Here is a 26,175-nt window from a genome sequence, read left to right as displayed (position 1 = left end):
GCCAGAGCCTGCACTAGCATGGGATGATTCTGGGATTCTGGGTTTCTGGGTTAAAGGCCACAAAAAATCCAATAAGTAATTTCTCACATGCAGGATTCATTTCGGGAAAAGCGAGAGAGTCATATTGTTGTTTCTGTGCCACAGTAGAGATGCCTAATGGTTGAATTCCTGTGTGAGTTTTCAACCCACACAGCCTCCTAATCAAACAGCCAGAACCAGCAGCCTCATTTCTGGTTGGACATGAGTCATTTTGTCAGCGCTTTGTGCACTCTCTTCATGTCTGCCGTATTTGTGTCTGCAACACTATTGATATTGAGAATGATTTATGAGCAGTGACATTGGCAACTGCAACACTTAAATCATCCAGGATCATCTATCTAACCTGCAGTGACCAGGTCTACTTTGAAAGTGTGCATCTAGATTTACCTTTCATGTTGCACTGTAAATAGGTGTTGTGTTACAGCGAGAGGTGCAGAGAAGAAAGAGCACTGTGGCCTGCTCATTTTGGGTGGTAAGGGGCCACTCTGGATGGGTGAAAAATGGTTGACACGGCTTCTGAATGCGATCGGGTTTCAGCCTGACTGCAACTGAGCATCACACTGTGTGTGTGTGTGTGTGTCTGTGTGTGTGTTGGGGGTGGGTGTCACAGCAGGGCAGCCACTTCAGAGATAAGCCACCACAATCAAGGGAGGTGAGAGGAGAGAGAGGGGAAAAAAACATGGGGGTGGGGTGCAATACAGATTTTGCATCACTGTTAAGAAAATATGAGTTGTGTATTGTAGGCTGGCACCATTTTTTCTGGAAAGTAAATAATCTTCCAAACCAGCAATAACGATGTCATAATTCTAAGGGGAAATTTTAAGTAGTTCAATTAATTGTTTCAGGAAACTGAAAACAGCTTACATTAAACAGTTTCGATGGGTGTACACAGAGAAGTATGATGCACAGAATGCACAAGAAAGGAGAACATTTAGGAAACCGTCTTTGTAAGAACTTATTGTAGGCTACATCAACAAACTTTCTTGAATTTCCCCATGGGGATCAATAAAGCATCTATCTATCTATCTATCTATCTATCTATCTATCAATGAAAACTGCACACAGAGAAACCTTGTTTACTACCCATGAATGAATCCGAATGCAGAATACGACAGGAATAGTATATTACATCTACACACGTACCCGAACAGGTCTTTTTGTACCTAGCCATGTGGTATTGTGGGTAGTATTAAAAAGCGATAGCGATAGCGTTTTCTCTGCGAAAATAAGTTGAGGTCATGTTTATCCCTTATTTGCATCGTCCTCCAATAAAATAAATATATGGAAATTAACCACGCTAAGTCCTATGGAAAGGTAATTAGCCCACATCTATCCACTCTTTTTGCATACAGCGTTACGAAAACGTCAACATTTCTGCCTATTCTGGAAGACAAAAATGTGTGCGTCTCTCTCTCTCTCTCTCTTGCGCGGACTCCGCGGAGTGTGGGGGGGGGGGGGGGGGGGGTGCATGTTTAAACCAATAGGCTGGGAGCAATGTTAATGTCATTTCAGTGTGCGTAAAGCCCCGGGACCACTGGCGAGTTGTGTACTCATGAATTCAGTGACATCTGAAGTTGTCTGTGTTTTGGTGTCATTCAAGCATGCCATGTCCTACATTTAGCCGATTTTGATATCGATTATAATTGCTCCGAGGAGACAGACACGTTTATCTTGACTTTGTGGACACGTATAAGTCAAATGAGACCCAAAGTAAACTGCGTCTTCAATTAAAGGAATATCTGGCTCAGGATACTTTGACTGCCGCCGAGAAACAAGACATAATAGGTGAGTTTACAGTTCATCTTTGATAGTCTTGTTATGACATGTTTTCATCAGTATCAGGGTTTAGCTGGGTTTTGAATAAATTGCTACGCAGTTTTAACGAATTTGTGTGATATTGCTAGTTAGTAGGCTATCAACAAAAGTATTCTACTATTAGCCTACCAACTTTTCCCACAACGTCATGCGTTGATTTATTTAAATCCGAGAATGTGTGTTGTCTCTCCAATTTGTATGATAATTCAAATGGAAAGTCACAGGATTCATTTGGGGTAAATAGGCTAAATGAAAGAAGATTTTATTCTGTGGGTAACTTCAAACTGGGTGTTAAGAGCATATCGGGTGTAGGCAATGCAGTGCCGCTGCCCAGGGTTCCAGATGTATGGACTCAGCTGTTGCCTGTCACTTTGGTGACAACTGGTCGGCGCAGCGAGTTTGCTGTCTGTCTGTCGTGTACCAACCTCGAGTCTTGACATACGTGTATCGGTCCCTTGTGAGGATTTTTATCCACTTTAAAGTAAATTTCATATTCTTACGACGAATGTACGACGACCATTACAATAGGCGAAACCACAGACAAACAAAGCAACAATTTGATTTCAACTTCAACTTTTCATTAACTGTTCCTCATGAGGACTCAATGAAACTTCAGATGCAAATAGGCCTATAATGTTTTTGTTTCAACCTTTAGCCTATTTTAACCTTTAGTCAGGGTGTGAAGGAAAACGCATCAATGATCCATTATGAATCATTAAAAGCCCTCTGAATACAATGAATAGGAGAATAGCTAAGCCTGTTCGCTGCATGCTTGAATGGTATATGTCCATACCACCGGCCCAAAATCTGTCACTATACAGTCGTTGAAGAGACAGGAGAAAGAACATTGTTGCTCTGACGCTCTGCAAGTCCCAGTGCAGCAACGCGGAGGCTGTAGACTAGGGAAGTGAGAAACCGCAAAACAGATTCAGTCTCTTAAGTGCTCTTTACTGTATGGTCACATTACATGATTGAGCCTATGCACATCTACATTTAAAGGAGTTTGGGGATTTGATCCAGGGTTGATTATTTACCCCCCATAAACTGGGCCCTTTATTTGGAGCCTCCCATGTTTCCGTTCTATTTTGTGGTATAACTTTCAAGACAGTGACAAACTGCTCACGACTTCATGACAAGCAATTGTTCAGGGAAAAGGTGGGACTGTCTAAGTGAGTCAGATGGTGTAGGATTGAGCATACGAGAAGCCTATATAGTAATGCCCTCTAGTGGACATGTTGGTGGCTGCAAGGGTCTTATTTGTGATCCGCACATTCGTTTGGAGCAGAGAAAGATGCCATACGTGTAGTATGAAGTCAACCTTGAAACGCAAGGAGGAAGAAGGAGTAGTTTCCTTCATATTGTGCAAACTAACGAGCTTAATGAGATACCTTATCTGATATATTGGTTGGAAGGAAGCTAAATACATTTATTTTGATTTCTTGGAAATTCTGATCTTTGGATTTTGTTTCCCTTTCTGCAGTTTAAAAATATCACGTATTGCACACACACTTATTCTTAAACGTATCTCTTTAAAGTAATATTTAAAGTTGATAACAGTGTGATATTGTCCATTTTGGATTGTGATTATGACTGGGGCTATGAACAAACAAATGGTGAATAGCCATGACCACATTTGAGAGCAGTTCTCCTGAAATGTTATCAGCTGTTTAACAGCCATGGGACAGTGATAATTCTTGCATAAGCCCTCCTGATTGCAGATGTGTTTTGTTTGATATATATGCCAAGTTGTCGAGTGGATGCACATCGGCACATCATTGCTGTGTGTGAGTTCATTTGTGTATGTTACAGCGACATGTGTGGCTTCACCGAGATTACAAAAAGTAAGCTGGACAGGGAACATAAACAGAGGAACCCATGTCCTTGTGGGCCAAAGGGCCATGCAGGCTGTGTGTGTGTGTGTGTGTGTGTATGTGTGTGTGTGCCTGTCTATATATGTCTGTGTATGTGTGTGTGTGTGTGTGTGGAGGGGGGGTTAGGGGGTGCACACGCATGTGTGTGTGTGTGCATATGTGAGTGATGAAAGTGTAAGTGCAGTACCAGCATGTATACGCTGTTGATTTAGGGCCTTGCACCCACAAGACGCACACAGAGGCATGTTTGTGCGGAGCCAGAATTAATCACCTAGCAGCCGTGTAAATCGCCCTAAACCCAAACACTCTGGCAGGCTTTTATCCCAAGACTGGGCTCAAGCCAACCCAGAGAAGAAGTGTGTGTGTATGTGTGTGTGTGTGTGTGTGTGTGTGTGTGTGTGTGTGTGTGTGTGGATGGATGAGGCTGTTGGGGGGGGGGTGGCAGTGGAGCCAGCCAGACTCCACTCGGACCTCTCGGAATAACACTGTCTTTCATGGCAGAGATGAAGAGCGCCTGTGACGGGCAGCGCACTTCCGCCTGGCGGCCCAGCGGAGAGCCCTGGAGCTCATCGCCCCGTAAATGCCTCTCTGCGGTGGGGCTGCAGCAGGACCCCGTAATATGTGGCCTGTCGAAATGGTGGTCTATGTGTGTGTGTGTGTGTGTGTGTGCGCACGTGGTCACTCCCTCCACACGTCAGCTGCCACGCTTGGCCCCCTTTAACATCAGGCGTGGTCTTACACTGTGGTCACTGAACCGGGAACAAAATAAACCCAACATCAGATGCTGGTGGCGTAATCACCAGTGGTCAGGCTATGAGCATGCAGGGCCTGTCTCTCTTCACGCTGCGCTGTCCAACTTCGAAACTGGATGTCTGAACATTGAGGAGAGACAGGGAGAACCTCCATGTTGAAAACACATGGGGAAGAGGCATATTATTTGCAGCTGATTAGAGGTGGCCAGTGATTTAGCGCTTCCAGCCTTGGCTGTTTACGAGCACTTGAAAGTTAATGCTGCTGGAACACATCCTTGGCGGCGAGTTTAATGTCACACCAGGTCTGCGGTAATCCAGTGCTGCGCAGCATAAATGTGGCTAAGCATCAGACCACCATGGTGATGAATGCTCCACACATGTGTAGACCCTTGAAGGCAGCAGCTGAGGAGCTGAAGTCTATCCCCAACAGAGCGCTAACATATCATATGCAGACTCACACATATTCCAGATCAGCCATGCAAAGCGCATATGAAATATGATGTGTTTTTGTTCCTGCATTCATTGTATCAACACTTTTAAATGTACACCTGCATGTAAAATGCTCCTGTACCTTTTATGATGATCCATTATTATACTCAAAACCACATAAATCTCAAGTTCTTTTTTGATGGACAAGATGATGTGAATTTGCTGCACAAGTTAAAGGGAAATTTCAGGGAGGATTTTTGTGCTGGGGTTGTTTGGCTTTCTTTTTGGATATGGAAACAGCAGCAAAAGAATCACACCAACTACTGTGAAAGTTGTAATTACATAGTATCAGGGAGAGACCAAAAAAAGTAAACATCTGGCCTCCAGTGAGCCATAAAACACCCCGAGCTATCCGCCGAAAAAGAATCCTCCAGCACTTTCCGGACCCCCGGCTCAAAGTGCTCCAAACTTGTGTGCCCCTCCCTTTCCTGTGCTCCTCATTCCAGCCAACATGTTGTGATTGTCAGAGGGGGATCTGTCAGGCCAGACTGATGATATGGGAAAGGTCAAAAGGAATCAAAATACAACCACCTAAGGACTCCACTGAACAGGGCTATGCAAGCAATTTCCTTGAATTCTTCACACGGAGTAATGTGATTAAAATGTCAAATTATTTTAAAGAAGTGTGTGATTTAGAATTGTACACATTCATATTTGTACACATGCTGTTCTGGTAAAGACTGATGTCAGAATTTCTAAAAATAGTAACAGAATTGGTACCACTATTGAGTCATTCTGTTCTAAACAAGAATGATCTCAAATCCCAAATGTATTAGTGTGCTCTCATTTTCAAACATAACCTAATTCATCAGTCAAGTCCAGCAGAGCGAAAAAATGAATATGTAACTTTTCTTTAAACCGACCGCACGACCGCCGGCATCACATTCCTTAATGCCTATTTCCATGTGAAAGTCAGCTTATAGCACCGTCCACTTCTCACGTGCTGGGCTATAACCAAGCACACTTTATAAAGGACAGCCCAGTGGAAATCAGGTATGCTTGGACATGGAGCCAGGAGCTCGGCCAACACAGGCCAACACAGTAAAAATGTCAGGTTTCACCAATAGATCTCACTGTTTGCTTCCTCGAGTACTGACTGTCCACCACCCCAAGTAAATATGTTGGGGTTAAATAGACTTAAGGTATATTAGAATATATTTCTGGTGATATTCTCTCAGCAGTTAGGTGGAAATGTGGTGCCTCTCACCTAGTGGAAGAGCAATGTATACATTCTAAGTTTTAGATTTCAGGATATTCACTAAATTGGTCAAGTCAGCACTGTAAGTTCATATTAGTTTGATGTGAAAAGAAAAGAAAAAATGATGCAACAATCTTGAACAAGAATGCTACCAAAAAACATGTTCTTTTCCTGGGTGCATAGTAAGGCATCTTAGAACACCTGAGGGGGAACCTAAACAAGTAAAGGCCTGCTCTGCATTGCCTGTTCCTCAGGCTCAGGCCTCGACATCTGGATTGTCCTCACCAGTTGGACAGGACCGGTCAATTCAAACAAATGTATCTTTACTGCGGCCACTTCAAAGCATGCGAGTATTATGTCATTGCTGGTCTTTGTTTTTGGACTCCCGGCTTCCGCTATGCTGTGGATTCATGTGGTTTTACGGTCCAAGCAATGGTCGACCCGAGGCTGGGTGGACAGGTGGGTCAATATTGACCGAGACGAGCAGAGCTGAGCCGAGCGGACGACACATAGCTTGCAGAGCAAACCCAACGGCCCACAATGGTGCGGAGGGATGACAAAGGCCAGTCTGTTTGGCCACGGCCCACATGGCAGCCCCCAGAGAGAAGGGGGAGAGCGCGAGGTTCAAAGGGAGCTGTTTGTGTTTGGAATGCTTCTGCACCACCTTCCTGTTGGAGATCAGCGGATGAGGAAAAACAGCGGCGAGGAGACAGCCAACCAGATGTGCACTTGCAGGCATCATCGTATCATCATCACACACACACAGACACACACACACACACACACACACTGATCCAGGCACATACCATACACACTAACAGACATGCCACGATGGGATGTTGCAGCATGGCTCTGATGTTTGAAAGTATACCTGATGCAGGGTAGCATGGTATGTGTAATCTGCTCTCGGTGATAACAGATGCCCCAGCCTGGTTTCTATTCACTTCCCACAAAAGCCCCTCCAAGATGTTTGGCCAGTAATAGCTCTGGTTTGTATTTTGTCAACACCAAGTGTACTGTGATTCATCAGCCAAAGCATGTCTTTTTGGATTGCTATTCCATAGTGTCTCATGTTTTGAGCTGTCTGCCTTTAGTTACGGGTGGCTTTAACTTTTTAACCGTGTGACTTACGTGTGTTTAGGTCTAAGGTGATTGTTGTAGTAAGCAGGGCCTCTTGATCTAATAGAAGGGATAAATGTTGTTTTTACTGCAAAGGCAAAGGCTGATAGAAGATGCTGTGTTTATGAAACACGGCCTGTTGCATGGAAGTTAAGTTCCTGAGTCAGGAAAAAAAAGAGCCCATCAGCCACAGGCCTAATAAAAGGGGCCCTTTTTTGTTTGACAACAATGGCTATCACAGCTGGTTACTTGGCAAGCAAGGTCATCACAGACCATTGCCATGGTCAACGCGACTGTCTGCTCCCCCCTGTGTCCGTGTCAGGATAAATGGTCCTAATCATGGAGCTGTTGGACTCACATGAGAGGGCGCTTTCCCCTCAGCTCTACAGCGGGCATACCTGCGATCCATTTCCACATTAAAAGACTGAGGGGCCAACATCAGAGTCAGGGATGTTTCTCTTAGGGGCCCCCGGTATAATTCAGCCACTTTAGTCTTTCTCTCCCTCTTTTTCTTTTGACTTTACCACCACCCCTAATGACTTAAATTGTGCCCAATTAAGCCGGGCTAAAATGAAGCATCCCCACTTACCCCGGTGACTGTTCCCTCTGTGAAATGCCACTGGAGCATGTGTTTAATTAGCCAGTTATAAAGCACTGTAGTGCAGTGCCTCACCAGGAATGTTAATGATTAGTGGGATCCCGACTGAGAAACATTTAACTGTTTCGTACTATTGGCTAACAGCATTGGCCTGCTTTTTTTTCTCCCCAAGCCCTGTGGCTGGAGGTAAGACTCCCATGTGTGGGAATCAGGAGGAGCCATCTTGATTTTTATTGGCCCCACCACAGACTGGATTCCCAGTCACTAACACCCACCTACAACCACACAGCTCTGTGCCAGTTTCGCTCTGGGCGAAACACGAACAGGAAATGGTCTCCCTGACATGCTTGGATATAGCACTTATCGTCGAAACAAGGATCAAGGCAGGGAAAGACACAGTGCCAGATGTTATGTATTTGTTGAGTCATTTGGTTCTGTCTTGAAGCATTTAAAAGAAAGATATATCCTCCATTGGGTGTCACCGAGTCAAGTGCTGTCTTTTTATGGGGATCGACTTTCCCTGTGCTTGAATATTTTCGCTTTATGAGAATCCACTAAACTGAATTAGTATCTGGTTTGGGTATTATGTATGTGTATGTAATACTTACAAAAAGTTTTAAAAAGTTTGCAGTAGAAAGGAGTTCGGTATATGAGTTTGATTACAACATTAAATGGAATGGCAAAATCACATACGTCACTATTGTGAGCATTACAGTTCAATTTATTTATAAGTTAACCATACCGAGATGCAGTATAATAGTACATATGCTTGTATACAGTGATTTGAAATCATGTATATGTCTCTAAGAGAGTGTGTGTTTGTGTGTGTGTGTGTGTGTGTGTGTCTGTGTGTGTGTAAGTGTGTACAGTTGAAGAGGTCATTCGCCAAGTCTATGTGCAGACTGCCACATAGTCTTTGTGGGGTTATAGTGTCAGCCAGTAAAAGAGCTTCCTCCTTTTAATTGCTCAGGGAGCTCTGACGCTTCACTTCCCATTGTCCCCAATGAGGTCTGGATTTTACAACTGAGTAAGTGGGTGTCAAATAAGGGGTAAAATACGATGTCTAAATCCCATGATTTAACCAAGACATCCTTATCAATAGTGTTTCACTTGAAGTTAAGATTCACTATATGGTTTAACATAGTTTTAAATAGACTTTCAAAAAAGCAACACATACAGAAATCAGCCACTGACTGCTAAATAAGGCAAAACTTTAACATGTATTAAATCACTGTAATGTGCTTTTGGAGGTTATACTAATATACCAACTCTGCCAAAACAGCGCACAAACCTAATAATAAGTTCATATTTAATTAGAATTAAGGTGAAATGCACACTAAGTTTTTGTTAGCTATCCCTCCACCACAACAAATAAAGGCCAATGTAATATTCCCATTACTTCTGGATTTATTCAAATGAAACATGTGATTTGGTTTGGTGATTGGTCCAATATAAATTGATTATAGGTCTGTTATTTTTGTTTTATTTCTAACAAAGGTTTAGCCATGGTCATAGCATGATATATCATCTCCTTAACTGATTTGTGAGATTCACTGCAGGATGAAATGACCTCAAGCAAGGTCAAGTGTGGTTTTCCTACTTATTCATTATTTGGCTCTGTGTTTAGACATACGTTTGTCAGGGGAGAGCTGTATGTGGCTCACATTCTGCTGAGGCTGGTCTTCCTTGGGAGATATTGTCTAAGGGGTTATCTGAGGGTTATACCAGTAACCACCACACTGTCTGACCTAAGTTTGTCAGTTCCAATCTCCCTAAGTCAATATCAATGCAGAGTCAGCTCCACCAGTTGACCTTTTCCTCTTTTAGGCGTAAAGGGCTGTTATTACAGTAGTGATAGGGTTTTATGGTCCTTTATGACTGCACCTTTTGTTGTGGCTGCCCCCTGATAATGGCCATTGGCAAGTCATTTAAGCCTTGAGACAGCCCTACTTTTATGATAAGATGGCTCTCATCACTGGGTGCTACACTCAACAAAGGCTGGGGACAGTAGTAAATAGCAATACAATGTAAGGGCATACAGCACTCTGACCTTCCGACGAAGAGTCCTCCGTAGTGCTGTTACAGTGCATCTTGTTTCCATGGTTCACTCCCAACATAAGGAAAGTACTTTAATCCATTAGGTTGTTACACTACAGTAGATCAGCCAATTCTCCATGCGTGAGCAGGAATCCGAGTCATGCCAGAAAAAAATGAAGTTTTGTTATTGAATAATTGTTCCTGAAAGAGTTATGCTAGGCCAATGTAATTACAAAGGCTGTAATTCTTATTATTAGGAATGATTGCATTTGACCACTGACCAGTGAAAACTGAACCGTATCACTGGGCCAGCCAGTCTCTGATTAAATGTTATTTCTGGGAGGATTTTGAGATGAGCCCTCGCAGGTCTGCTTTTTGCTGATCTCCAAGAGCCTGAGGGATTATATTGTCCAAGAATCCAGTGCTATCCACAGTGGTCAGGTCTTTAACTGTTGGAGCATGTTGGCAGGCAAGCTCTCAGGGGTGTTGGGACATGTTGGGTCAGAACCTTGGTTTTTGCCCTCTCTCATTCTTCCTTTTACAGTTGAGGTGAGGGCCAGGTGTGAGGTGCTGTTGGGGTCATTGTAGTCGTGACGGTGGGGGGCCATAAAGCAGGGGAGAGATTTACGATTCGCTGGGCGCTCACAAAAGGTCAGAGGTCAGGGATATGTGGCTTGTCTTGTTTTATATTTCACAAGTATCTCAAGTGAACCCTGAACTGTGAAACAAGACCCCTCTCTAACAATAGTTCTCCACTTTTAGTGTGCCACCAGCAAACCAAACTCCCCTCCCCATCCCCTTTTAGTGGATGTGTATTTGGATAGACTTGGATGTAATAGCCTCTTCTTAATGACTTCTCTTTCTTTTTTTATTAAATGTGTGATGCACAGCTGTAAATGATGGGTTAAAATAATGTAGTTTAACCTGAATTGTTTGATTTAAAGTACTCTGAGAATTTGAGTGGTGTTGGACAAATTGTTTAGTGTCAATGGTCAATTGAAGAGTCTTTGTCCTTCCATTAGAACCTGTTAGATCACTGCGATGCATTTCACAAATCTCTTTAGTGTATTGTCATTTATGCCCCCCCCCCCCCTCCATGACTTGCCACTAGTAGCAGGCATAGTTAACAATAATGGTTTACTTGTATGATTGAAGTACCAACCCATCACATTACCAGTCATACCTAATGGGAATTTAAAAAATGTTGTATCTCAACCTATAACAAAAAGCCATTGGAAGGCATCCCTATCTTTAGGATTTTAGGTTTTGCACCCAGCTTGAGTTGTTGCTCTACACTTTGTATTTTCTGCTCATTCATTTTGGCATGTAGGCACCACAGCATTTTGTTTTCTGCAATGCTTACCTTAAAACACATGAAAGCACCCCACCCTTGCAGGATGTGGAATTGTTTCTCCCTCAAAGACTTGCTAATGTAACAGGGTGCAAACTCTGCGTTTGCACAAAGGACTGCAGTTCAGCCTGGAGCCTGCTGTGAATAGAACTCTGTGGCCTTGACTGCAACAATGGCTTTGTCACATACCTCCTCACAAACCTGAAAAACCTCACTCCTTCTGTCTTTTTCCCATATACTAGTTTTAATGTGTTCGAAATTACATACAAAACTTCAGCTTTTTAAAAATATATAAAGTTGAAGTCAGAGTTACAAAGGGCACTGTGAAATACTGGTTAATTGATAATTCCTGTAAATATTCATACTAGCATACAAGCACCCTTGCTAAGAGTGTCCACAGCATGATGGTACTCTTGTAGCTTTGCTGTGAAAAGTGAATTGTTTGGGGTCACCAATAAAGACCACCCTGAGGAAAGGGGGATTGGATTTCATAACTTCCTCCCCCGTTTAGGAGACATGGGGTCCGGTGGCCACAACCTGAGCCTAAACTCTGAGCTTTGTTTATTGAAACAACAGGAAGGCCTTCACCTTTTTCACATTCCACAGGAAATGAGGGAGAGAGGATGAGGTCAACTGTCCCTCTACTTTCCAATTCTGGGGGCATTCTGCTCTCTCAGCTCTATACATGGAAAGCATGGCTGTCTCTGTTTGAGCAGAATTTAACTGAAGGACAAGTCAGATGCATGCATGCAATACAAGATGCTTTTCCAAGGCTCCTCCAATCTATTTTGTAGCATCAATGGATGACCTGTGGTCATTTTTCTTAGGGCACCAGATTTGGCACAGGACAGAAAGGCAGGTTTTGTTCCAAGTCTGGCCTGGAGCTTTTGTCAGACTCACAATGATTCCAACAGCATTTGTCATTTAATCCCAGGGTGGCGATTCAAGCCTTCAAGATGACTAATGGAATCTGGTTTCTGTGGAGAGTAAATCACAGGAAGGCGTATAAAAAGTTCGGACTCCCCGAAGGCAACATACATTTCCTCATACAATCACAAGGTTGATAGTGAAACTTCCTCATGGAAGTGGTGGATTTGGATAGGGACATGTCTCATTCATATGTTAAGCAGGGCTCAAGATTCCATGGGGGGCAATTCTTCCATCACAGTGGTGTGGACCTGCTGACATCATTGTTGACTTGGGAAGTAAGGGATGGACTTTAGATGAGACCCATTCAGCCTCTTGTAAGAGAGCACAGACTAATTCTGGCCTTTGACATTCACTTCTCACTACACTGGTCAACCCATGTAAAACAGAGGGATTTAAGCATAAAGACAGCATCACTGCTGTGAGAAGAAACCCAGTTCATTTTGTATTGTTCACAACTTAATCGTTTTACAGCCACAAAACTTTTAGGATTTCTGCAAGACGGCACAATTTACATGTAGCATAGTAACACATGGACTGACATGTGTGAGCTGTTAAGTAACTAGCAGCAGACGTCAAGAGAGGGAACCCAACATTTTTAGGAAGAAGGGAGTTTCTGAGGAAAGCTCACTTCAGGAGAGAAACTGGAGCTATTGAGGAGGGGCGGACTCCCCGGTGGACCTCATTTGAAGAGTGTTTGAAGTGCGATAGGTTGGGTCGCAAAGGGTGAATGCCCCATCCTGACTGGCTGAGCCCTGGTCAGGGGGGAGTGGCTCAGAGCTGGCGCTGGCACTGTGGGACTAGTAGAGTAAAGGAAACAGCCATCTGGTTGACCTGCTCCCCACCACACACCACACAGGCACAGACATACAGGCATAGGCGCCAGAGCGTGTGACACTCTCTCCCTTTGATATGGGATGTAGTCAAGCTGACAGCTTTGGATGCAAAAGTTCTGGACCAAGGATTGGAGATTGCCTGTCTTGGATGTAGACAATCGTACATGTGGTAAAGCCCAAAGACATGTAGCCCCGAGACTTGGAAGCATACAGAGGACACATCAAAAATTTTGCCAGCCAGGTGTCTGTTGCTCAGTAAGGTAAGACAAGTCTTTGGAGTTTGGAGAAATTTGTCCAGGGCAGCAAATGTGTTGGTTTGATCACTGTAGAAGTATTGCGCTAAGCAACATTATTAGGAAATATTTCCAAGCAAATTCTTTGTGATATCAAACCTATCAAACTAAAGCCATAGATGCAAGCTTACTTTCAGGTTGCTGGATATCACTTTGTACCATGCAGGTTGACATGACTAAGGGGTGCAAATTCATTAGCTGTGGTTTAAACATAGCTTTGTAGAGTCTAAGAGGTGTCAGGGTGTTGAGGAAGGTGTGTGTATGAACACACTGGCAGTGTGGTTCAGCTGGATGGGTCTGATGATTGTGACCAGAGGGTGCTTGTCAGCTGTCTGCCGACAGCACATGTGTGTCAGGGGATGCATGCAGGTGGTCTCTCTCAAGCTGCCTCGCTCCACAGGGGAAAGCCTCACGACCATTTGGCCTTGGAATAATACTCTCCATGATGGATGAGGCCCTGATAGGGTCAGCCGAAATGCTGCCTCTTGCCTCTCCACATTGGGACAGGCTCATCTATCTCAAATGAGTCGTCACATGTGGTCTCTCTGTTTTGTGTATTTCTATTCCATGTCTTTGAGTTCAGACTCTTTGAAAGACCTGATATTAAATATTTAGTTTTGGCCACACACGGCAGACATATAAGACATACATCTCACACATTAGTCTTGCTTTGATGATATTGTAATAGTAATTTTCCATTTCCTTTGTGTCAAACCTTGTAAGCTTTGGGCAATATGCGTCTGCAACGTTTTTTGGATGCACTGTAGGGGAAAATAGCATATGGACTCCATTATGAATTGTGCAAGCTGGCTCTGCCGATCCTGTGTTCAAATGTCCTATTCTTACAATTGTGCCATTACTCCGTGCTGTGTTCTTGAAGCACCAACAAGCCTTTGGCTTTACTTAATTATCTTCCAAGCAAAACAAGCCCAACGTGTCTAAATGCAGATCTAGTGTGAAAATGGTTCCTTCCAACAGAAGCAACAGATATGTCACAAAATGTGCCAGAAACACCACAGGAAATATTGTGGCATCTGTAGCTCAGACATGTCATAAAACACTTTTGATGAAAAGAGTAACCACCAGAAGCACTACATCTTGCCTCATCATTCAAATACACACTGTGAGAATCGTCTCATTAAAAATTGTGAGCTTTCATATGGCTTGTGCTGAAGCTGTGAAAATGTTTTCTAATCAGTATGGAGAATTCCCGAATTCTGATGTACTACCAAATGTATGTAGCTGTCTAAGGACTCGGAGTTGCAGACTAGATTATAATTAACTCTTAAAGGTGTACCGTCACACCGGTGTGAAGGGAATGTTGGAAAATGAATGTTCTAAAGAATTTCTGGGTTCACTGAATTCAACATAGAATTTTAGAACCTTCAATTGTTGCGGAAAGGAATCTTATGTTAGAATGTTCAAAAACCCACACCTTTATCATATGCCTATATACTAAGGCACTTTTGATTTAGTGTGTGCTCCAGGGGTTCAACTCTTCTTAGTGAAGGTGAACACAGGCTCATCCCTCGCAACTGCTGACAGATTTCTCCCTAAAGGATTTACTTAAACAAATTAGATGAAGTGGTTTAAGCTTTGACAGATTTCCCCCCGAAGGTATTACTTAAACAAATCAGATGAAACTGTAGGAAAGTGAAGCAGGAACTATGGGCTAAACTAAAGGAGTCTGCACACACTCTATCCTCACTCCAACAAGGTTACAAAACATCGTTTTCCCCATACTTTTGTGTAAATGCATCTCCATTGTTGAGAGGGTCTATTACCATATGATTTAGGGCTAGTTCTCAGGCTTGATCACCCGATTACCCCCTCTAGGGCCCCTGGACCACCCCACACCCACCCACTTCTGCCCCTCACTGGGGTCTATAAGCCCACTGTGGGTGGACCTGAAAGATATGCATCTCAGGCTCCCAAAAGCCATGTTAACAAGTACCTCTACAAAAGAGAGGGCCTGTTAAACACTTAGTACAGCAGGGGTTCACAGCAGTGTGGGAGGACACACACACACACACACACACACACACACACACACACACACACACACACACACACACACACACAGGAACTGGCCCCCAGCCTCCCTTCCTGCATGCAGGGCCTACACGATCATCGTTGCCAACAGATCATTAAATATATGTTTGTTTTTCATTCAGTCCAGCTGCTAGTATATCCCTACACTGCAACAGAACACGTCTAATCTGTCTCCCATCTCTTGTAATGTTGATTGAATGTGGAAATGGAGGAAACGCTGTGGACAACTGCTTTGGATAGAATTAGCATACTTAAGGATGTGGTTCAAGGGAAGGGCGTCGGCCCTGACTGTTCTTTATTCTTCAATTCAACTTGGTGGGTCTGCCTGCATATCAAGGATGAAATACTGTATCTGTGTATTCCCCGAGAGAAAGTTTTCAGACCCCACCCCCCCAAATAAAAACTGCTGAAGAAATGTGTCTACCACAGTGGCACTGGATACACGTTCCAGCCTATGACAGTTTCAGTTTCATTCAACATTCATTTTGGCTCACGTTCTTTGGAAGTATGTTGCAATAGAGAAAAAAGACACTGGCTGGTACTAAAAACTTACCCTAAAAACAGGGTTGTAGTTAGCACATGAATGACCATGAATACAACAAAAGAAGCTTCTTCTTTTGGCTGGGGACCCAATCTAAAGACAGGTTTTTGGGGGGCTCTAAATACCAGTGGCCGAGATAACAGGCCTCATTTAGCAGATAAAACAGACAGAAGAAGTAAACAGCTGCCTGATAGAGCAGGCCTCCCTGTCTTCTGTCACTTCTCAATGGAGAACACGTCAGAGAATTCCACATAAGGTGTCAGTCTCTGTTTCTCTCGTGAGGGCTTGATAACAATACATTTTTGTTTGGGCATTTATCATATTTCTCTGCTATGTGCCTGAAAGCTGAGGGCTCCATGGAGGACACTGGGTGTTGTTGTTGGTTTGGTGGTGGTGTGATATGACTTGAATCTGTTGCCTGTCCTTGAGTGGCCAGTTTATGAATAGCCAGTAGCTGTCGCCTGGGAGGCAGCTAATCATTCATCAGCAGGGCAATGGCATGTGGGGCTATCCGAGAAAGACTCGTCACCAAACGCAGAACAGGGTGCAGCAGATACAGCTGACACTGTCAACAGTTTGCTCTTGTCATGTTTTTCTTTTTTTGGTGTATGTGTGTGTGTAGAGGGGTGGCGTGTGTATATGACCCACACTTTCAGGCAGCCAATGCATGGACGACATTCCAAGGAAGATATTTTTCAAGCCCTGACCATCTTGTCTGTGTTCTTCAAAGCCAGCAGTCAAGTGTGGCTGGTTTTTTCAGCTGTCTGCCGGGCCCTGGGGGGGGGGGGGCAAATGGGTGGGGGAGCCAATGCCCATTCTCCATTGAAGCCTCACAGTCAGAAGCCTACAGCCTTGAGCAACAAGCACAACTGGACAGCCATCTATTTTCCCCAATATGCATCATGGGGCTCTTCTATTGCTCTGCTCACTTTCCACAGTAAGGGGTAACTCATAACACAGGCTTTGACGCCAACATTATATAGGGCCATCAATTGGGTGAGGCTGCAAGGACATGGATGTCAATTTTTTTTTATTGCAGTCATGAGATGGTGGGCATGAAATAAATCTCCTGGGTGATTGAGCCGTGCAGGAGGGGTGAGGGGTGATTTGCGTAGTGGCAGAGAGAACAGCAGCTTCTCCTCATTCCAGTCCGGTCTGCAGCATTGATCTCAAGTGTGGCCCCATACTCTGGGTCAGTGTGTGTGTGTGTGTGTGTGTGTGTGTGTTTTCTGCGGGGGTGTCTCTCTTTGATCTCGCTGTGCTCCGTGTCCACCACCGCATTGCGTCAAGGTCTGATGACCATGTCCGTGCACTCCCCTGGCCAGTCTCACCTGTTTCCCTGCGCCCCTCCTGTGAAGCTGCCCCCAGAGATGAAAGGCAGAGGAATGGGCCTCTGTCCGCGCCCTGGCCATTTTGGCCTGGTCTTTCTGGCAGGTTAGAAAACAACGGCTCAGGCACACAGTGCACTGGGGGACAGAGGGAATCTGCTCGTAGAGACTTTCCATATGTGACTGGATTTGCACATGGCCTGCACTTCCACTGGCAGGCTATGTGGTACTGGGGATGCTCTTCTTTGGAAGAGAAAACCAAAAGCATTTTTCTTACTTCTTTGAAATCTAGTCTGGATGGTGCTAATTATACATGATGCATGATGAAGGGGAGATATAGGAAATCAAAAAGGACAAAATATATGGATGAGGTATTGTAAAATATACTCCCATTTTAGTAGGAAAGACCAATAAAAATTCCTGACGAATCCCATCATGACAAAAAGGGCTGTATTAAATTGCTGTTAAACTAGACAAAATGTCCCTGCGTAAATGTGCTGGAACATGGGAGTGTCACCAAAACCACATCAGGCACGACCTCTGGGTGATGCATCACCACACTGGCTATGACAGTAAAATGGCAATCTTTTTATAGGCCAAGCCTTTTTATAGGGCTCTCTGCGGAGGAGCCAGGTTTGCATGGATAATTGTGCTTCCAGTGGTGGTGACAATGCAGTCACAGCGCTGTGGCATACATCAGAGTTTGCGTGCATGCGTGTGTGTGCATACGTGTGTGTGTGTGTGTGTGTGTGCTGCTTTACATTTGACTAATGTGTTTTTCTTACTTGCTGTGCCGCTGTAGGTCGCTCTGATGAACCTGGAGAACGTAGCCGGTTACCACGGTGCCGTGAGGCCACTGGACATGGAGCAGAAAGTCAGCAAGCTCACCTTTGGCTTCCAGCGGAGCTCCACGTCGGATGACGACTCCGGCTGCGCCCTGGAGGAGTACGCCTGGGTACCGCCAGGCCTGCGTCCTGAGCAGGTGAGGTCACAACTCGTCATTCCCCTTGCCTACATTTCCTGTGTGTGAATACTCTTGTGAGAATATAGCACTCTTATAGGGCATTACTTCACTCTTATAGGGCATTACTTTTCTTATATAGGGCATTTCTTTTCTTTGACCAGTCAACGCTTGAAAACAGAATCCACAGATAGAGTTCTAATGTGTTAAAAATATGCATTGGCCTACTTTCACATGGCTCAGGGGAAAAAAGATTTTTAAAATCAGGCTGTTAGGTAGCACCGATTTGTTTAATTTTGTTTTGTACCAATAGTACTTGGTGACCTCGAGAAACAGAGATCTATTTTTAAAAAATTGCCGGAGTTTTCCTTTAATGCTACAGATAACACTGAACAATGTGTTCAGTGGATTAACACATGTCCTTAATTAGTCAATTTAATCTGTATCCATGACTCAAACACTCAGTTCTGTTCTGTTAGACACAGAATTTAGCATGGTAATTCATTTTAATTTCAGTTGAGCAGATTCTGTTTTCAAGTCCTCAGGAGTGCTACTCCCACTAATGGTGATGTCATTAAGCCAACACACTATTTTTAACCTCAAATAGTTGGTTATGAGAAGGTCACACTAACTCACACACTTACTCTGCCACCATGTGAATTTTAACAGGCTGCAATAAGAATATTGTTAAAGGTCACAGGAGAATGGTGACTTTTTTTACCACGCGGAATGGACAATTTTAGCCCCAGATGTACCAATTGAAAATCTGACAGCCAACGGTCATAGGCAGCCCAGCCCATGCTGAAAACATTAATCAGTATTCCTAGTGGTCCACTGTATAACAGGAAAGGACTTGGAAGTGTATAAAACATTTCATAGATGCGTGTGGATTTTAAATGATCAAAGTGTTGATTTCTGTCAAATCCTGGGACTACTCCCAAAACAGACGATAAAAGCCTCGTCTAAAAATACAAGTTATGTGTCAAGAGTTTGAGGATAGAGTACGTCTTGTTCTATGGGAGGTGTTGGAAATAAAATATTGTGCCAAATATCTGGAACATTACATTAAAGCCTTACAGTTGGCACATGAGATCCATCAGTGAGAGCGTGGTTCCAATAGCTATCAATTTACACAGCCAGCGCGAGAATGACTCTGTTGGAAAGGCATGTTCTAATTTATAGGAATCCGTGTCTATTCCATTCTTTTTCTTATGGAGCAGCTCTGAGGCCCCCCCTCCTCCAGTCACTCTCTCTTTCTCTCTCTCGCTCACACACACACAGGATGTGTGTTTTTTCCTATTTACAAACCCGTTCATGGAAAGTCTGTGAGTGATTATCACGAGCTGGCAGACTCTGAGCCTCGAAGGCCGAGTACCAACCGCTGGCTAACAGCGCACTAAAGCACTGCAAGCCACGTCTTTTTTTCCCCCCTCCTCCTCGTTTACAGGCCAGTCCGCAAACACAGTCTGCTTGTGTCTGGAGGCGCTGTGATGTGGCACTCTCCCAAAACAATGGGGGAGGCCCTCGCTCTCTCTTTGCCCACCCTCCTGAGCAGCAGCGCTCTGGGCTGCAGTGAACAAGAGTGATGGGCGAGAAAAGGGCCAGAGCACCAGGAGACCCCTAAAATCTGAACATGCTGGGGCTTTGTGTAAAATGCAGGGGGAAAAAAAGTCTTATGTCTTTATAGCAGCCATTCCCTGGATTGCCCCTCTGCACATTATGGGTGATCATTGCAAGGGTGAGACCCAGACCCGGGACTGGGTCAGCACAGCCCTGAGGGAGTGGCGGAGAGGGGCCGGGCTAATAGCTGCATGAAAATGTGCATAATTTACGACGATGCCTGATTGTCAGAGACTAAATGGCATTCCAGCAGCTTGTCTTAGCTGCAGCAGGGATGGACACTCCACTCCACTCACAGGCACATTCGGCCTCTTTATCTGAGGGCTGTAATGACCAGAGCTCGTAAAGCACTCTCCCCTCACTGCACTCGGGTCAAAGAGCCAACGGGGCAGTCCAGGCAAGCAGTTCTGTTCTGGTCAGAGTGACAACTAAAGGCTGCTTGTCACCCCCCCCCCCCTGCCCCCACACACACACACACACAACCTTCCTGGTAACTGCTGAAGAGACCAGGCATGTTTGTTGTGATAGGATGATTGTATAACTATTTTTGGACAATACTGAAAGGTCTTTATTTAAACAATGTTCGTGTGACGTGAGCTGCCTTTTGACTTTGCTTTGAAGTTAGTTGTGTGGGAAATTACATAGACGTTTTCAATTTTATCTTCCAATGTTTTTTTGGTGTTTTTTGCACACACTTCATCATGCCGTTTGCCTCCACACAACTGAGGGTTTCTGACCTCTTCCCACAGGTCCAGCTGTATTTCTCCTGCCTGCCTGAGGACAAGGTTCCCTACGTGAACAGCCCTGGAGAGAAATACCGCATCAAGCAGCTCCTGTACCAACTGCCTCCCCACGACAATGAGGTATGAGTAAAATCCGAAGAAGGTGCACCATAAAACTATGCTACAACAGGCTCACACATTAGTAAAAGTGTAACGGGCAAGGATTTGCAAGCCCACTAACATTTTTCCCACCCTCAAACACCTCAAAGACACCCTTGAACCTGTGCTGGCTGTGGGACGCTTTGTTACGACTGGTAAAACCCTGTGATTTTCAGGCCTGCTTAATGGCCACAGCATTCCCGGTGGTGCCATCACAGAGGGGATCTTTGTTTTCATCTGCCTTCTCAATGGGTGCCGGCACCATAAGAATGAGACTCTTTTGACTTGACTTTATGATGTTTGCTGGGGAGGACTATGCTCGCCATGTGGTGTGAAGATTCCTGGCATAACATCAGTTTACAAGCAGAGGCTGATGTGGCAGTATATGTTAAACTGATGGGTTGGGGGGGGGATGTATGCCATCACTGTTTACTGGGGCTGAGTGGCAAGACAGCCTCGCTTGTACATCTCCACTTGTTTTTTTTCCCCTTTTCTGTCATCCGTCTCTTAATTTCACTCTAAACATGGAACCAGTTTGTGTAAACGCCCCTCCTTTCACTCTCGTTAAGGCTTTGGCTGGTGTTTAGTGTGGGGTTGGGGGCGAGGAGAGGAAGGGTGTTTGTTAAATAGCAGAAAAACAGGAGGTGGTGTAAATCGAGGTCAGGCCGTGTCGTTATGGACCTCACCTCAGATTTGTGGCGAGAGATCATTGTTAGTCTGTGTGCCAAAAGACTACTTTCTCATGTGTTTGACAAAGCCAACACTCTTCCCCCTCTATTTATCTCTCCCAGGTGCGTTACTGCCAGTCCCTCAGTGAGGAGGAGAAGAAGGAGCTGCACATGTTCAGCGTGCAGCGCAAGAAGGAGGCACTCGGGAGGGGGACACTCAAAATGCTGCCCAGGACAGTAGTACATGCCATCTGTGATCATGTGAGTATCAGATTTACTACTTGAGCTTCTAAAACAAAGGATGGGAACATGATGCATAAATCTGTTCTTGAATGCTCAAAGAAGAAGTTAATCAATGTTGACGTTGTCAATGCCATTCTGATGTTCCAAATATACTACTCTTTTTGACTGGCACATTCATAAACATATCCCCTCCATTTCTTTTCTGACTATGTCTAAAACAACACAGCCTGTCTTCTCTCGTTTCAAACAAAAGTATCATCTATACTCTGTGCTGATTCTATACTTAATGTAGTAGAAAGTAATATCCAGTTAGTTCTTACAATGGCTGAAAAGCAGCCTGAGGAAAAACCATTAAACCCTATGAAAGCATATCCCTCTGAAGCGGCCAAAGTTCACTGATGGGGTAAAAGGTCCATGCCTTCCCTTTCATTTCATAGCCATTCTGACCCTCTTTAGTCGTCCAATTGTCGTAGAATCCAAGCGAACAGGCAAGCTTGTGTCCCCACATGGCATACAGACATAAGGGAAAACAGACCACAGAGCTTGCAGCCATAATTCCTTCTGACAGGGGATGCCACATACTGCCTTGGCTCCAGACAGATGGAAGGGGATACAACACCACCGTTATTCACCAGCGGGCCACTGAAATGTTGTGGCCATATGACACCCCAGTTTCCAGCGATGCCTCCATATTTAATGACAGGAAACGACTGTGGATGTCATCTTGTACCAGCCGTGGTTGCATAGAGGCATGGAGCATGCCGTTCTCCCAAGCCACATGTAGACCTGCTATCATTTACTGTTGAGAGATATAGCCAGCCAGGGAACTTAAGAGGGAAAAACATGGTCGCATATACTGATACAGGAACTGTCAAACCAATCACAAATCACAGCACCAACCAATCAAATTCAAGTATTTAAGTGATTTATATGATTCCTGGTTCTCATGGACTGGTTTTCTTTTCTTCACAGTGTGGGGAAAGTATCAATGGTGGCGAGATGACCGTTTTTGCCTCCAGAGCTGGACCTGCACTCTGCTGGCACCCTGCCTGCTTCGCATGCTCAACCTGCAATGAGCTCCTGGTGGACCTGATATACTTCTACCATGAGGGCAAGATCCATTGTGGTCGTCATCATGCAGAACTGCTGAAGCCTCGATGCTCAGCTTGTGACGAGGTGAGTCTACTTCCACTGTTCGGCACTAACATCCATGACAGAGCGAAGCCTAATTAAGGACTTCGTTTCAGCCAAGTCTTTTTTTCAGTATATTTGTTGCGTCTTCAGAGAAGTTAATAACAGACTAGAGATACTGGAGTGAGACTTTGCAGAGAGTTGACAGTTTTTCCAAAATCTGTGAAATACAAGCTTTGCCATCTTCCCATCTAACGGAAACTCTGCACCCTCCTAGATCATCTTTGCTGACGAATGCACAGAGGCAGAGGGCCGCCACTGGCACATGAAGCACTTTGCCTGTTTCGAATGCGAGACCATTCTGGGTGGGCAGAGGTACATCATGAAGGATGGACGGCCGTACTGCTGTGGCTGCTTTGAGTCTCTCTACGCAGAGTACTGTGAGGCATGCGGAGAGCACATTGGTAAGTCCTCTTGGCCTGTGCTTTGTTGACTTTTACCTATTGAGTATGCGTACCAGAGAGATTCCACCAGTTTGTAATCAATACCCTTACTACCAACTCCAGGTGTGGACCATGCTCAGATGACATATGATGGCCTCCACTGGCACGCAACTGAGACATGTTTTAGCTGTGCCCAGTGCAAGACTTCCTTGCTGGGCTGCCCTTTCCTCCCGAGACAGGGGCGGATTTACTGCTCTAAGGCCTGCAGCATGGGAGAGGACGTCCACGCTTCGGACTCCTCAGACTCGGCCTTCCAGTCGGCCCGGTCTCGCGAATCCCGCCGCAGCGTGCGCATGGGAAAGAGCAGCCGCTCAGCAGACCAGTGCCGACAGTCGCTGCTCTTCTCCCCTGCTGGCAACTACAAGTTCCCAGGTTTCTCTGGAAACGCAGAGGATACTCTGTCTACCAAGCTGTCTCAGCTCAGCTTCCCCGATGGCCACTTCTGGGGGAACAGGGAGGAGCAGGAGCAGGAGCAGGAGGCCCCTGAGGACCATGAGGAGTGGGCTGAGCATGAAGACTACATGACCCAGCTCCTGCTCAAATTCGGAGAGCACGGAGTGTTCCAGCAGCAGGAGGACGCCAGGCCAACAGAACTGTGGATGAACGAGTCTGAGGTCAAAACGAAGGCTGAACCCAAGCCAGGTGGTGGCAGCAGCAGCCAGAGCCTGGCTAGTAAGAAGTACCAGGTGGACATGTACTGGGCTCAGTCCCAGGATGGCCTGGGAGACTCGGCTTATGGCAGCCACCCTGGCCCTGCAAGCAGCAGGAAGATCCAGGAGCTGGATCTGGAAGAGCATGGTGCAAGTGGCTTCAAGCGGAATGATAAGCAGTGGTACAACGACTCTCTGGAGTGCATTACTGATGAACTGAAGCAGAACACGGCGAGTGTGAGGGACTCAATGGACTCTTTGGCATTGTCTAATATCACAGGTAAGATCTAAGACTGCTGCTCAATGCATTTCCTATACTTGTGTTTCTAAAAATGTTACATGTTCTCTAGTTTCTTTAGTAGCTTTTTTGACTGATCTTTTGATAATTGCAGGAGCTTCCGTTGATGGTGACAGCAAAGATCGCCCACTACTTTACTCATTACAAAACTTTCCTGAACTTGAAGTAGAGGACTGTGAGAAAACCAGCAACATGGGAACACTCAATTCCTCCATGCTCCACAGGAGCGCCAACTCCCTCAAGAGCATGACCTCCGAGCTGGAGCAAGAGGAGGTAGTGGAGGAAGAGCAGGAAGAAGAGGTGGTGCCACTACCAGAGGCGAGGCCCAAACTGCCTCACCTGCCTGTGCTGCGTAGGACGCGATCGCAGTCCAAGCCCCAGCAGGTCAAATTCTCAGATGACGTGGTGGACAATGGACGCTACAGCGAGCTGGAGGTGCGCCAGCCACCGATGAGTGAACGGACTCGCCGACGCGTGTATCACTTTGAGGAGCCAGACCAGCGGCAACACCAGCATCATCACCGACACAGGCGGCGCAGGAGTCGCAAGTCGCGATCAGACAACGCCTTGCACATGCCCCCTAAGGAGAGGGCCCGCGTCTACTTCAGAGAGGACCACCACAGGCACGGAAACCCACAGCAGTATGGACAGCAGTCCCAAGCCCATGCTGCCTCTGACTATGGTCTGCAGAACCCAGCTGTGGAAAGGTTCCTGGGGCTCTATGGGGCTGAGGATGATGACTGGTGCTCCACCTGCTCCTCTTCTTCATCCGAATCAGAGGAGGAAGGGTTCTTCCTGGGCCAGCCAATTCCGCAGCCTAGGCAACCCAGGTACCATTACTACGCTGATGATCTACCCAGCCAAGTGTCTCCCAACTTTGGCCCAAGAACAAAATCCAAAAAGAAAAGGGGACATAAGGGCAAAAACTGCATAATTTCATAGATCATCAACTATAACTTCTATTATTTTATTTCAGCTTTCTTCACTCTGTATAATACTACGCTTTTCAAAGACCTGCATTGATTTCCTTATGTTAAAGTTGATGGGGACTTGAGATGGCCTGGATGAGCTCTATAACTGTGTTTACACTAAACTCCCTGTTTGACAAAAGTAGGAAACCTGAAAATGTCATATTCCAAATGACTCCTTGTATGAGTACATATAGTAAAGTAGGAGAGCCTGCTCCTATCCTCACTTCCTTGTATGAGTATCAATGTATCAATGTGAGTATCAATGAACACATTTTAAGAACATTTTTGCATTTCAGTATGCAACTTCAGTTGACATTTACTAATAAGTAATAAGCATCATTGGCAGGTTTAAAATATATTTATGAAACAGCATTTACAAACTGAAATTCTTATTTAACAGTGCAAATATTAATGTATATACTGTAAAGTTAAGATGTAAAACTGATATTTTTATATCCCTGAGTTTCAAAAGATGTTTTTATATGTTCTGGCTACAAGTAATAGTTTTGGACCTGCAGTAATGGTTTTGAGTTCTGCTTTTGTTAATCAGGGTTTTAAAAATAATAAAGTAACATATGGTCATTACTTCTGACCCATGCTATCTTCATGTATGAGTTTCTTTTGTACCAAGGCCATCAATGGGGTCAAAAACTTATTATCTCAGGCCTAGTCGGGTTGAATTGTATTTATAGGTAATGGTATATTGCAAATAGATCCATATAATCTCTATAAATGTAAAAAACATGGAAAAGAAGGCTAATAAAATAAATTCATAATAAAATTATATCATTACACACAAACATGTATTTGTGTTGAGGCTATAGAGGTTTCAAAACAAAGTTTGATTATTTTGCTTTTCAACATGACCATATTTTGAAAATTTCTAATAGTGGCCAGGCCATTTTTTCCCTTTAACAACTTTGACCAGCATTTTTGGAAACCCTGTGGTGACGAGAGACCAGCTATTAATTCAGCTGGATCAAAACACTGTAGCTAGATTTCA

General features: G+C 44.7%; 1 protein-coding gene across 2 annotated transcripts; it reads left to right on the top strand.

Annotated features, from left to right (window-relative positions):
* Positions 1–1,569: 1,569 nt before the first annotated feature.
* prickle1a (prickle homolog 1a) lies at positions 1,570–25,920 on the top strand. Of its 2 annotated transcripts, none has more exons than XM_076267823.1 (8): positions 1,570–1,824; positions 18,049–18,228; positions 20,577–20,690; positions 21,500–21,637; positions 22,592–22,795; positions 23,028–23,214; positions 23,317–24,183; positions 24,296–25,920. In XM_076267823.1, the coding sequence occupies exons 2-8, from the start codon at positions 18,058–18,060 to the stop codon at positions 25,141–25,143; spliced, it is 2,529 nt and encodes an 842-aa protein (XP_076123938.1). In that variant the 5' UTR covers positions 1,570–1,824; positions 18,049–18,057; the 3' UTR covers positions 25,144–25,920. The 2 variants fall into 2 exon arrangements, with proteins under 2 accessions (XP_076123938.1, XP_076123946.1); XM_076267831.1 differs by lacking the exon at positions 1,570–1,824 and adding an exon at positions 12,816–13,292.
* The last annotated feature ends 255 nt before the right edge of the window (positions 25,921–26,175 follow it).

This window comes from Alosa pseudoharengus, unplaced genomic scaffold (assembly GCF_046254945.1).
Source record: "Alosa pseudoharengus isolate Yale_2024_CS ecotype anadromous, Long Island Sound unplaced genomic scaffold, YU_APseudo_1.1 YU_APseudo_1.1_scf_10, whole genome shotgun sequence".
Taxonomy (NCBI): Eukaryota; Metazoa; Chordata; class Actinopteri; order Clupeiformes; family Clupeidae; genus Alosa; species Alosa pseudoharengus.
This window is presented reverse-complemented; position numbering and strand designations above follow the sequence as displayed.

Excerpts from the sequence above, each read along its gene's own strand:
- prickle1a (XM_076267823.1), top strand. The coding sequence starts at position 18,058 with ATGAACCTGGAGAACGTAGCCGGTTACCACGGTGCCGTGAGGCCACTG. Across the intron at positions 18,229-20,576 it reads CAGGCCTGCGTCCTGAGCAG|GTCCAGCTGTATTTCTCCTG; the intron begins GTGAGGTCACAA and ends CTCTTCCCACAG. Across the intron at positions 20,691-21,499 it reads TGCCTCCCCACGACAATGAG|GTGCGTTACTGCCAGTCCCT; the intron begins GTATGAGTAAAA and ends TATCTCTCCCAG.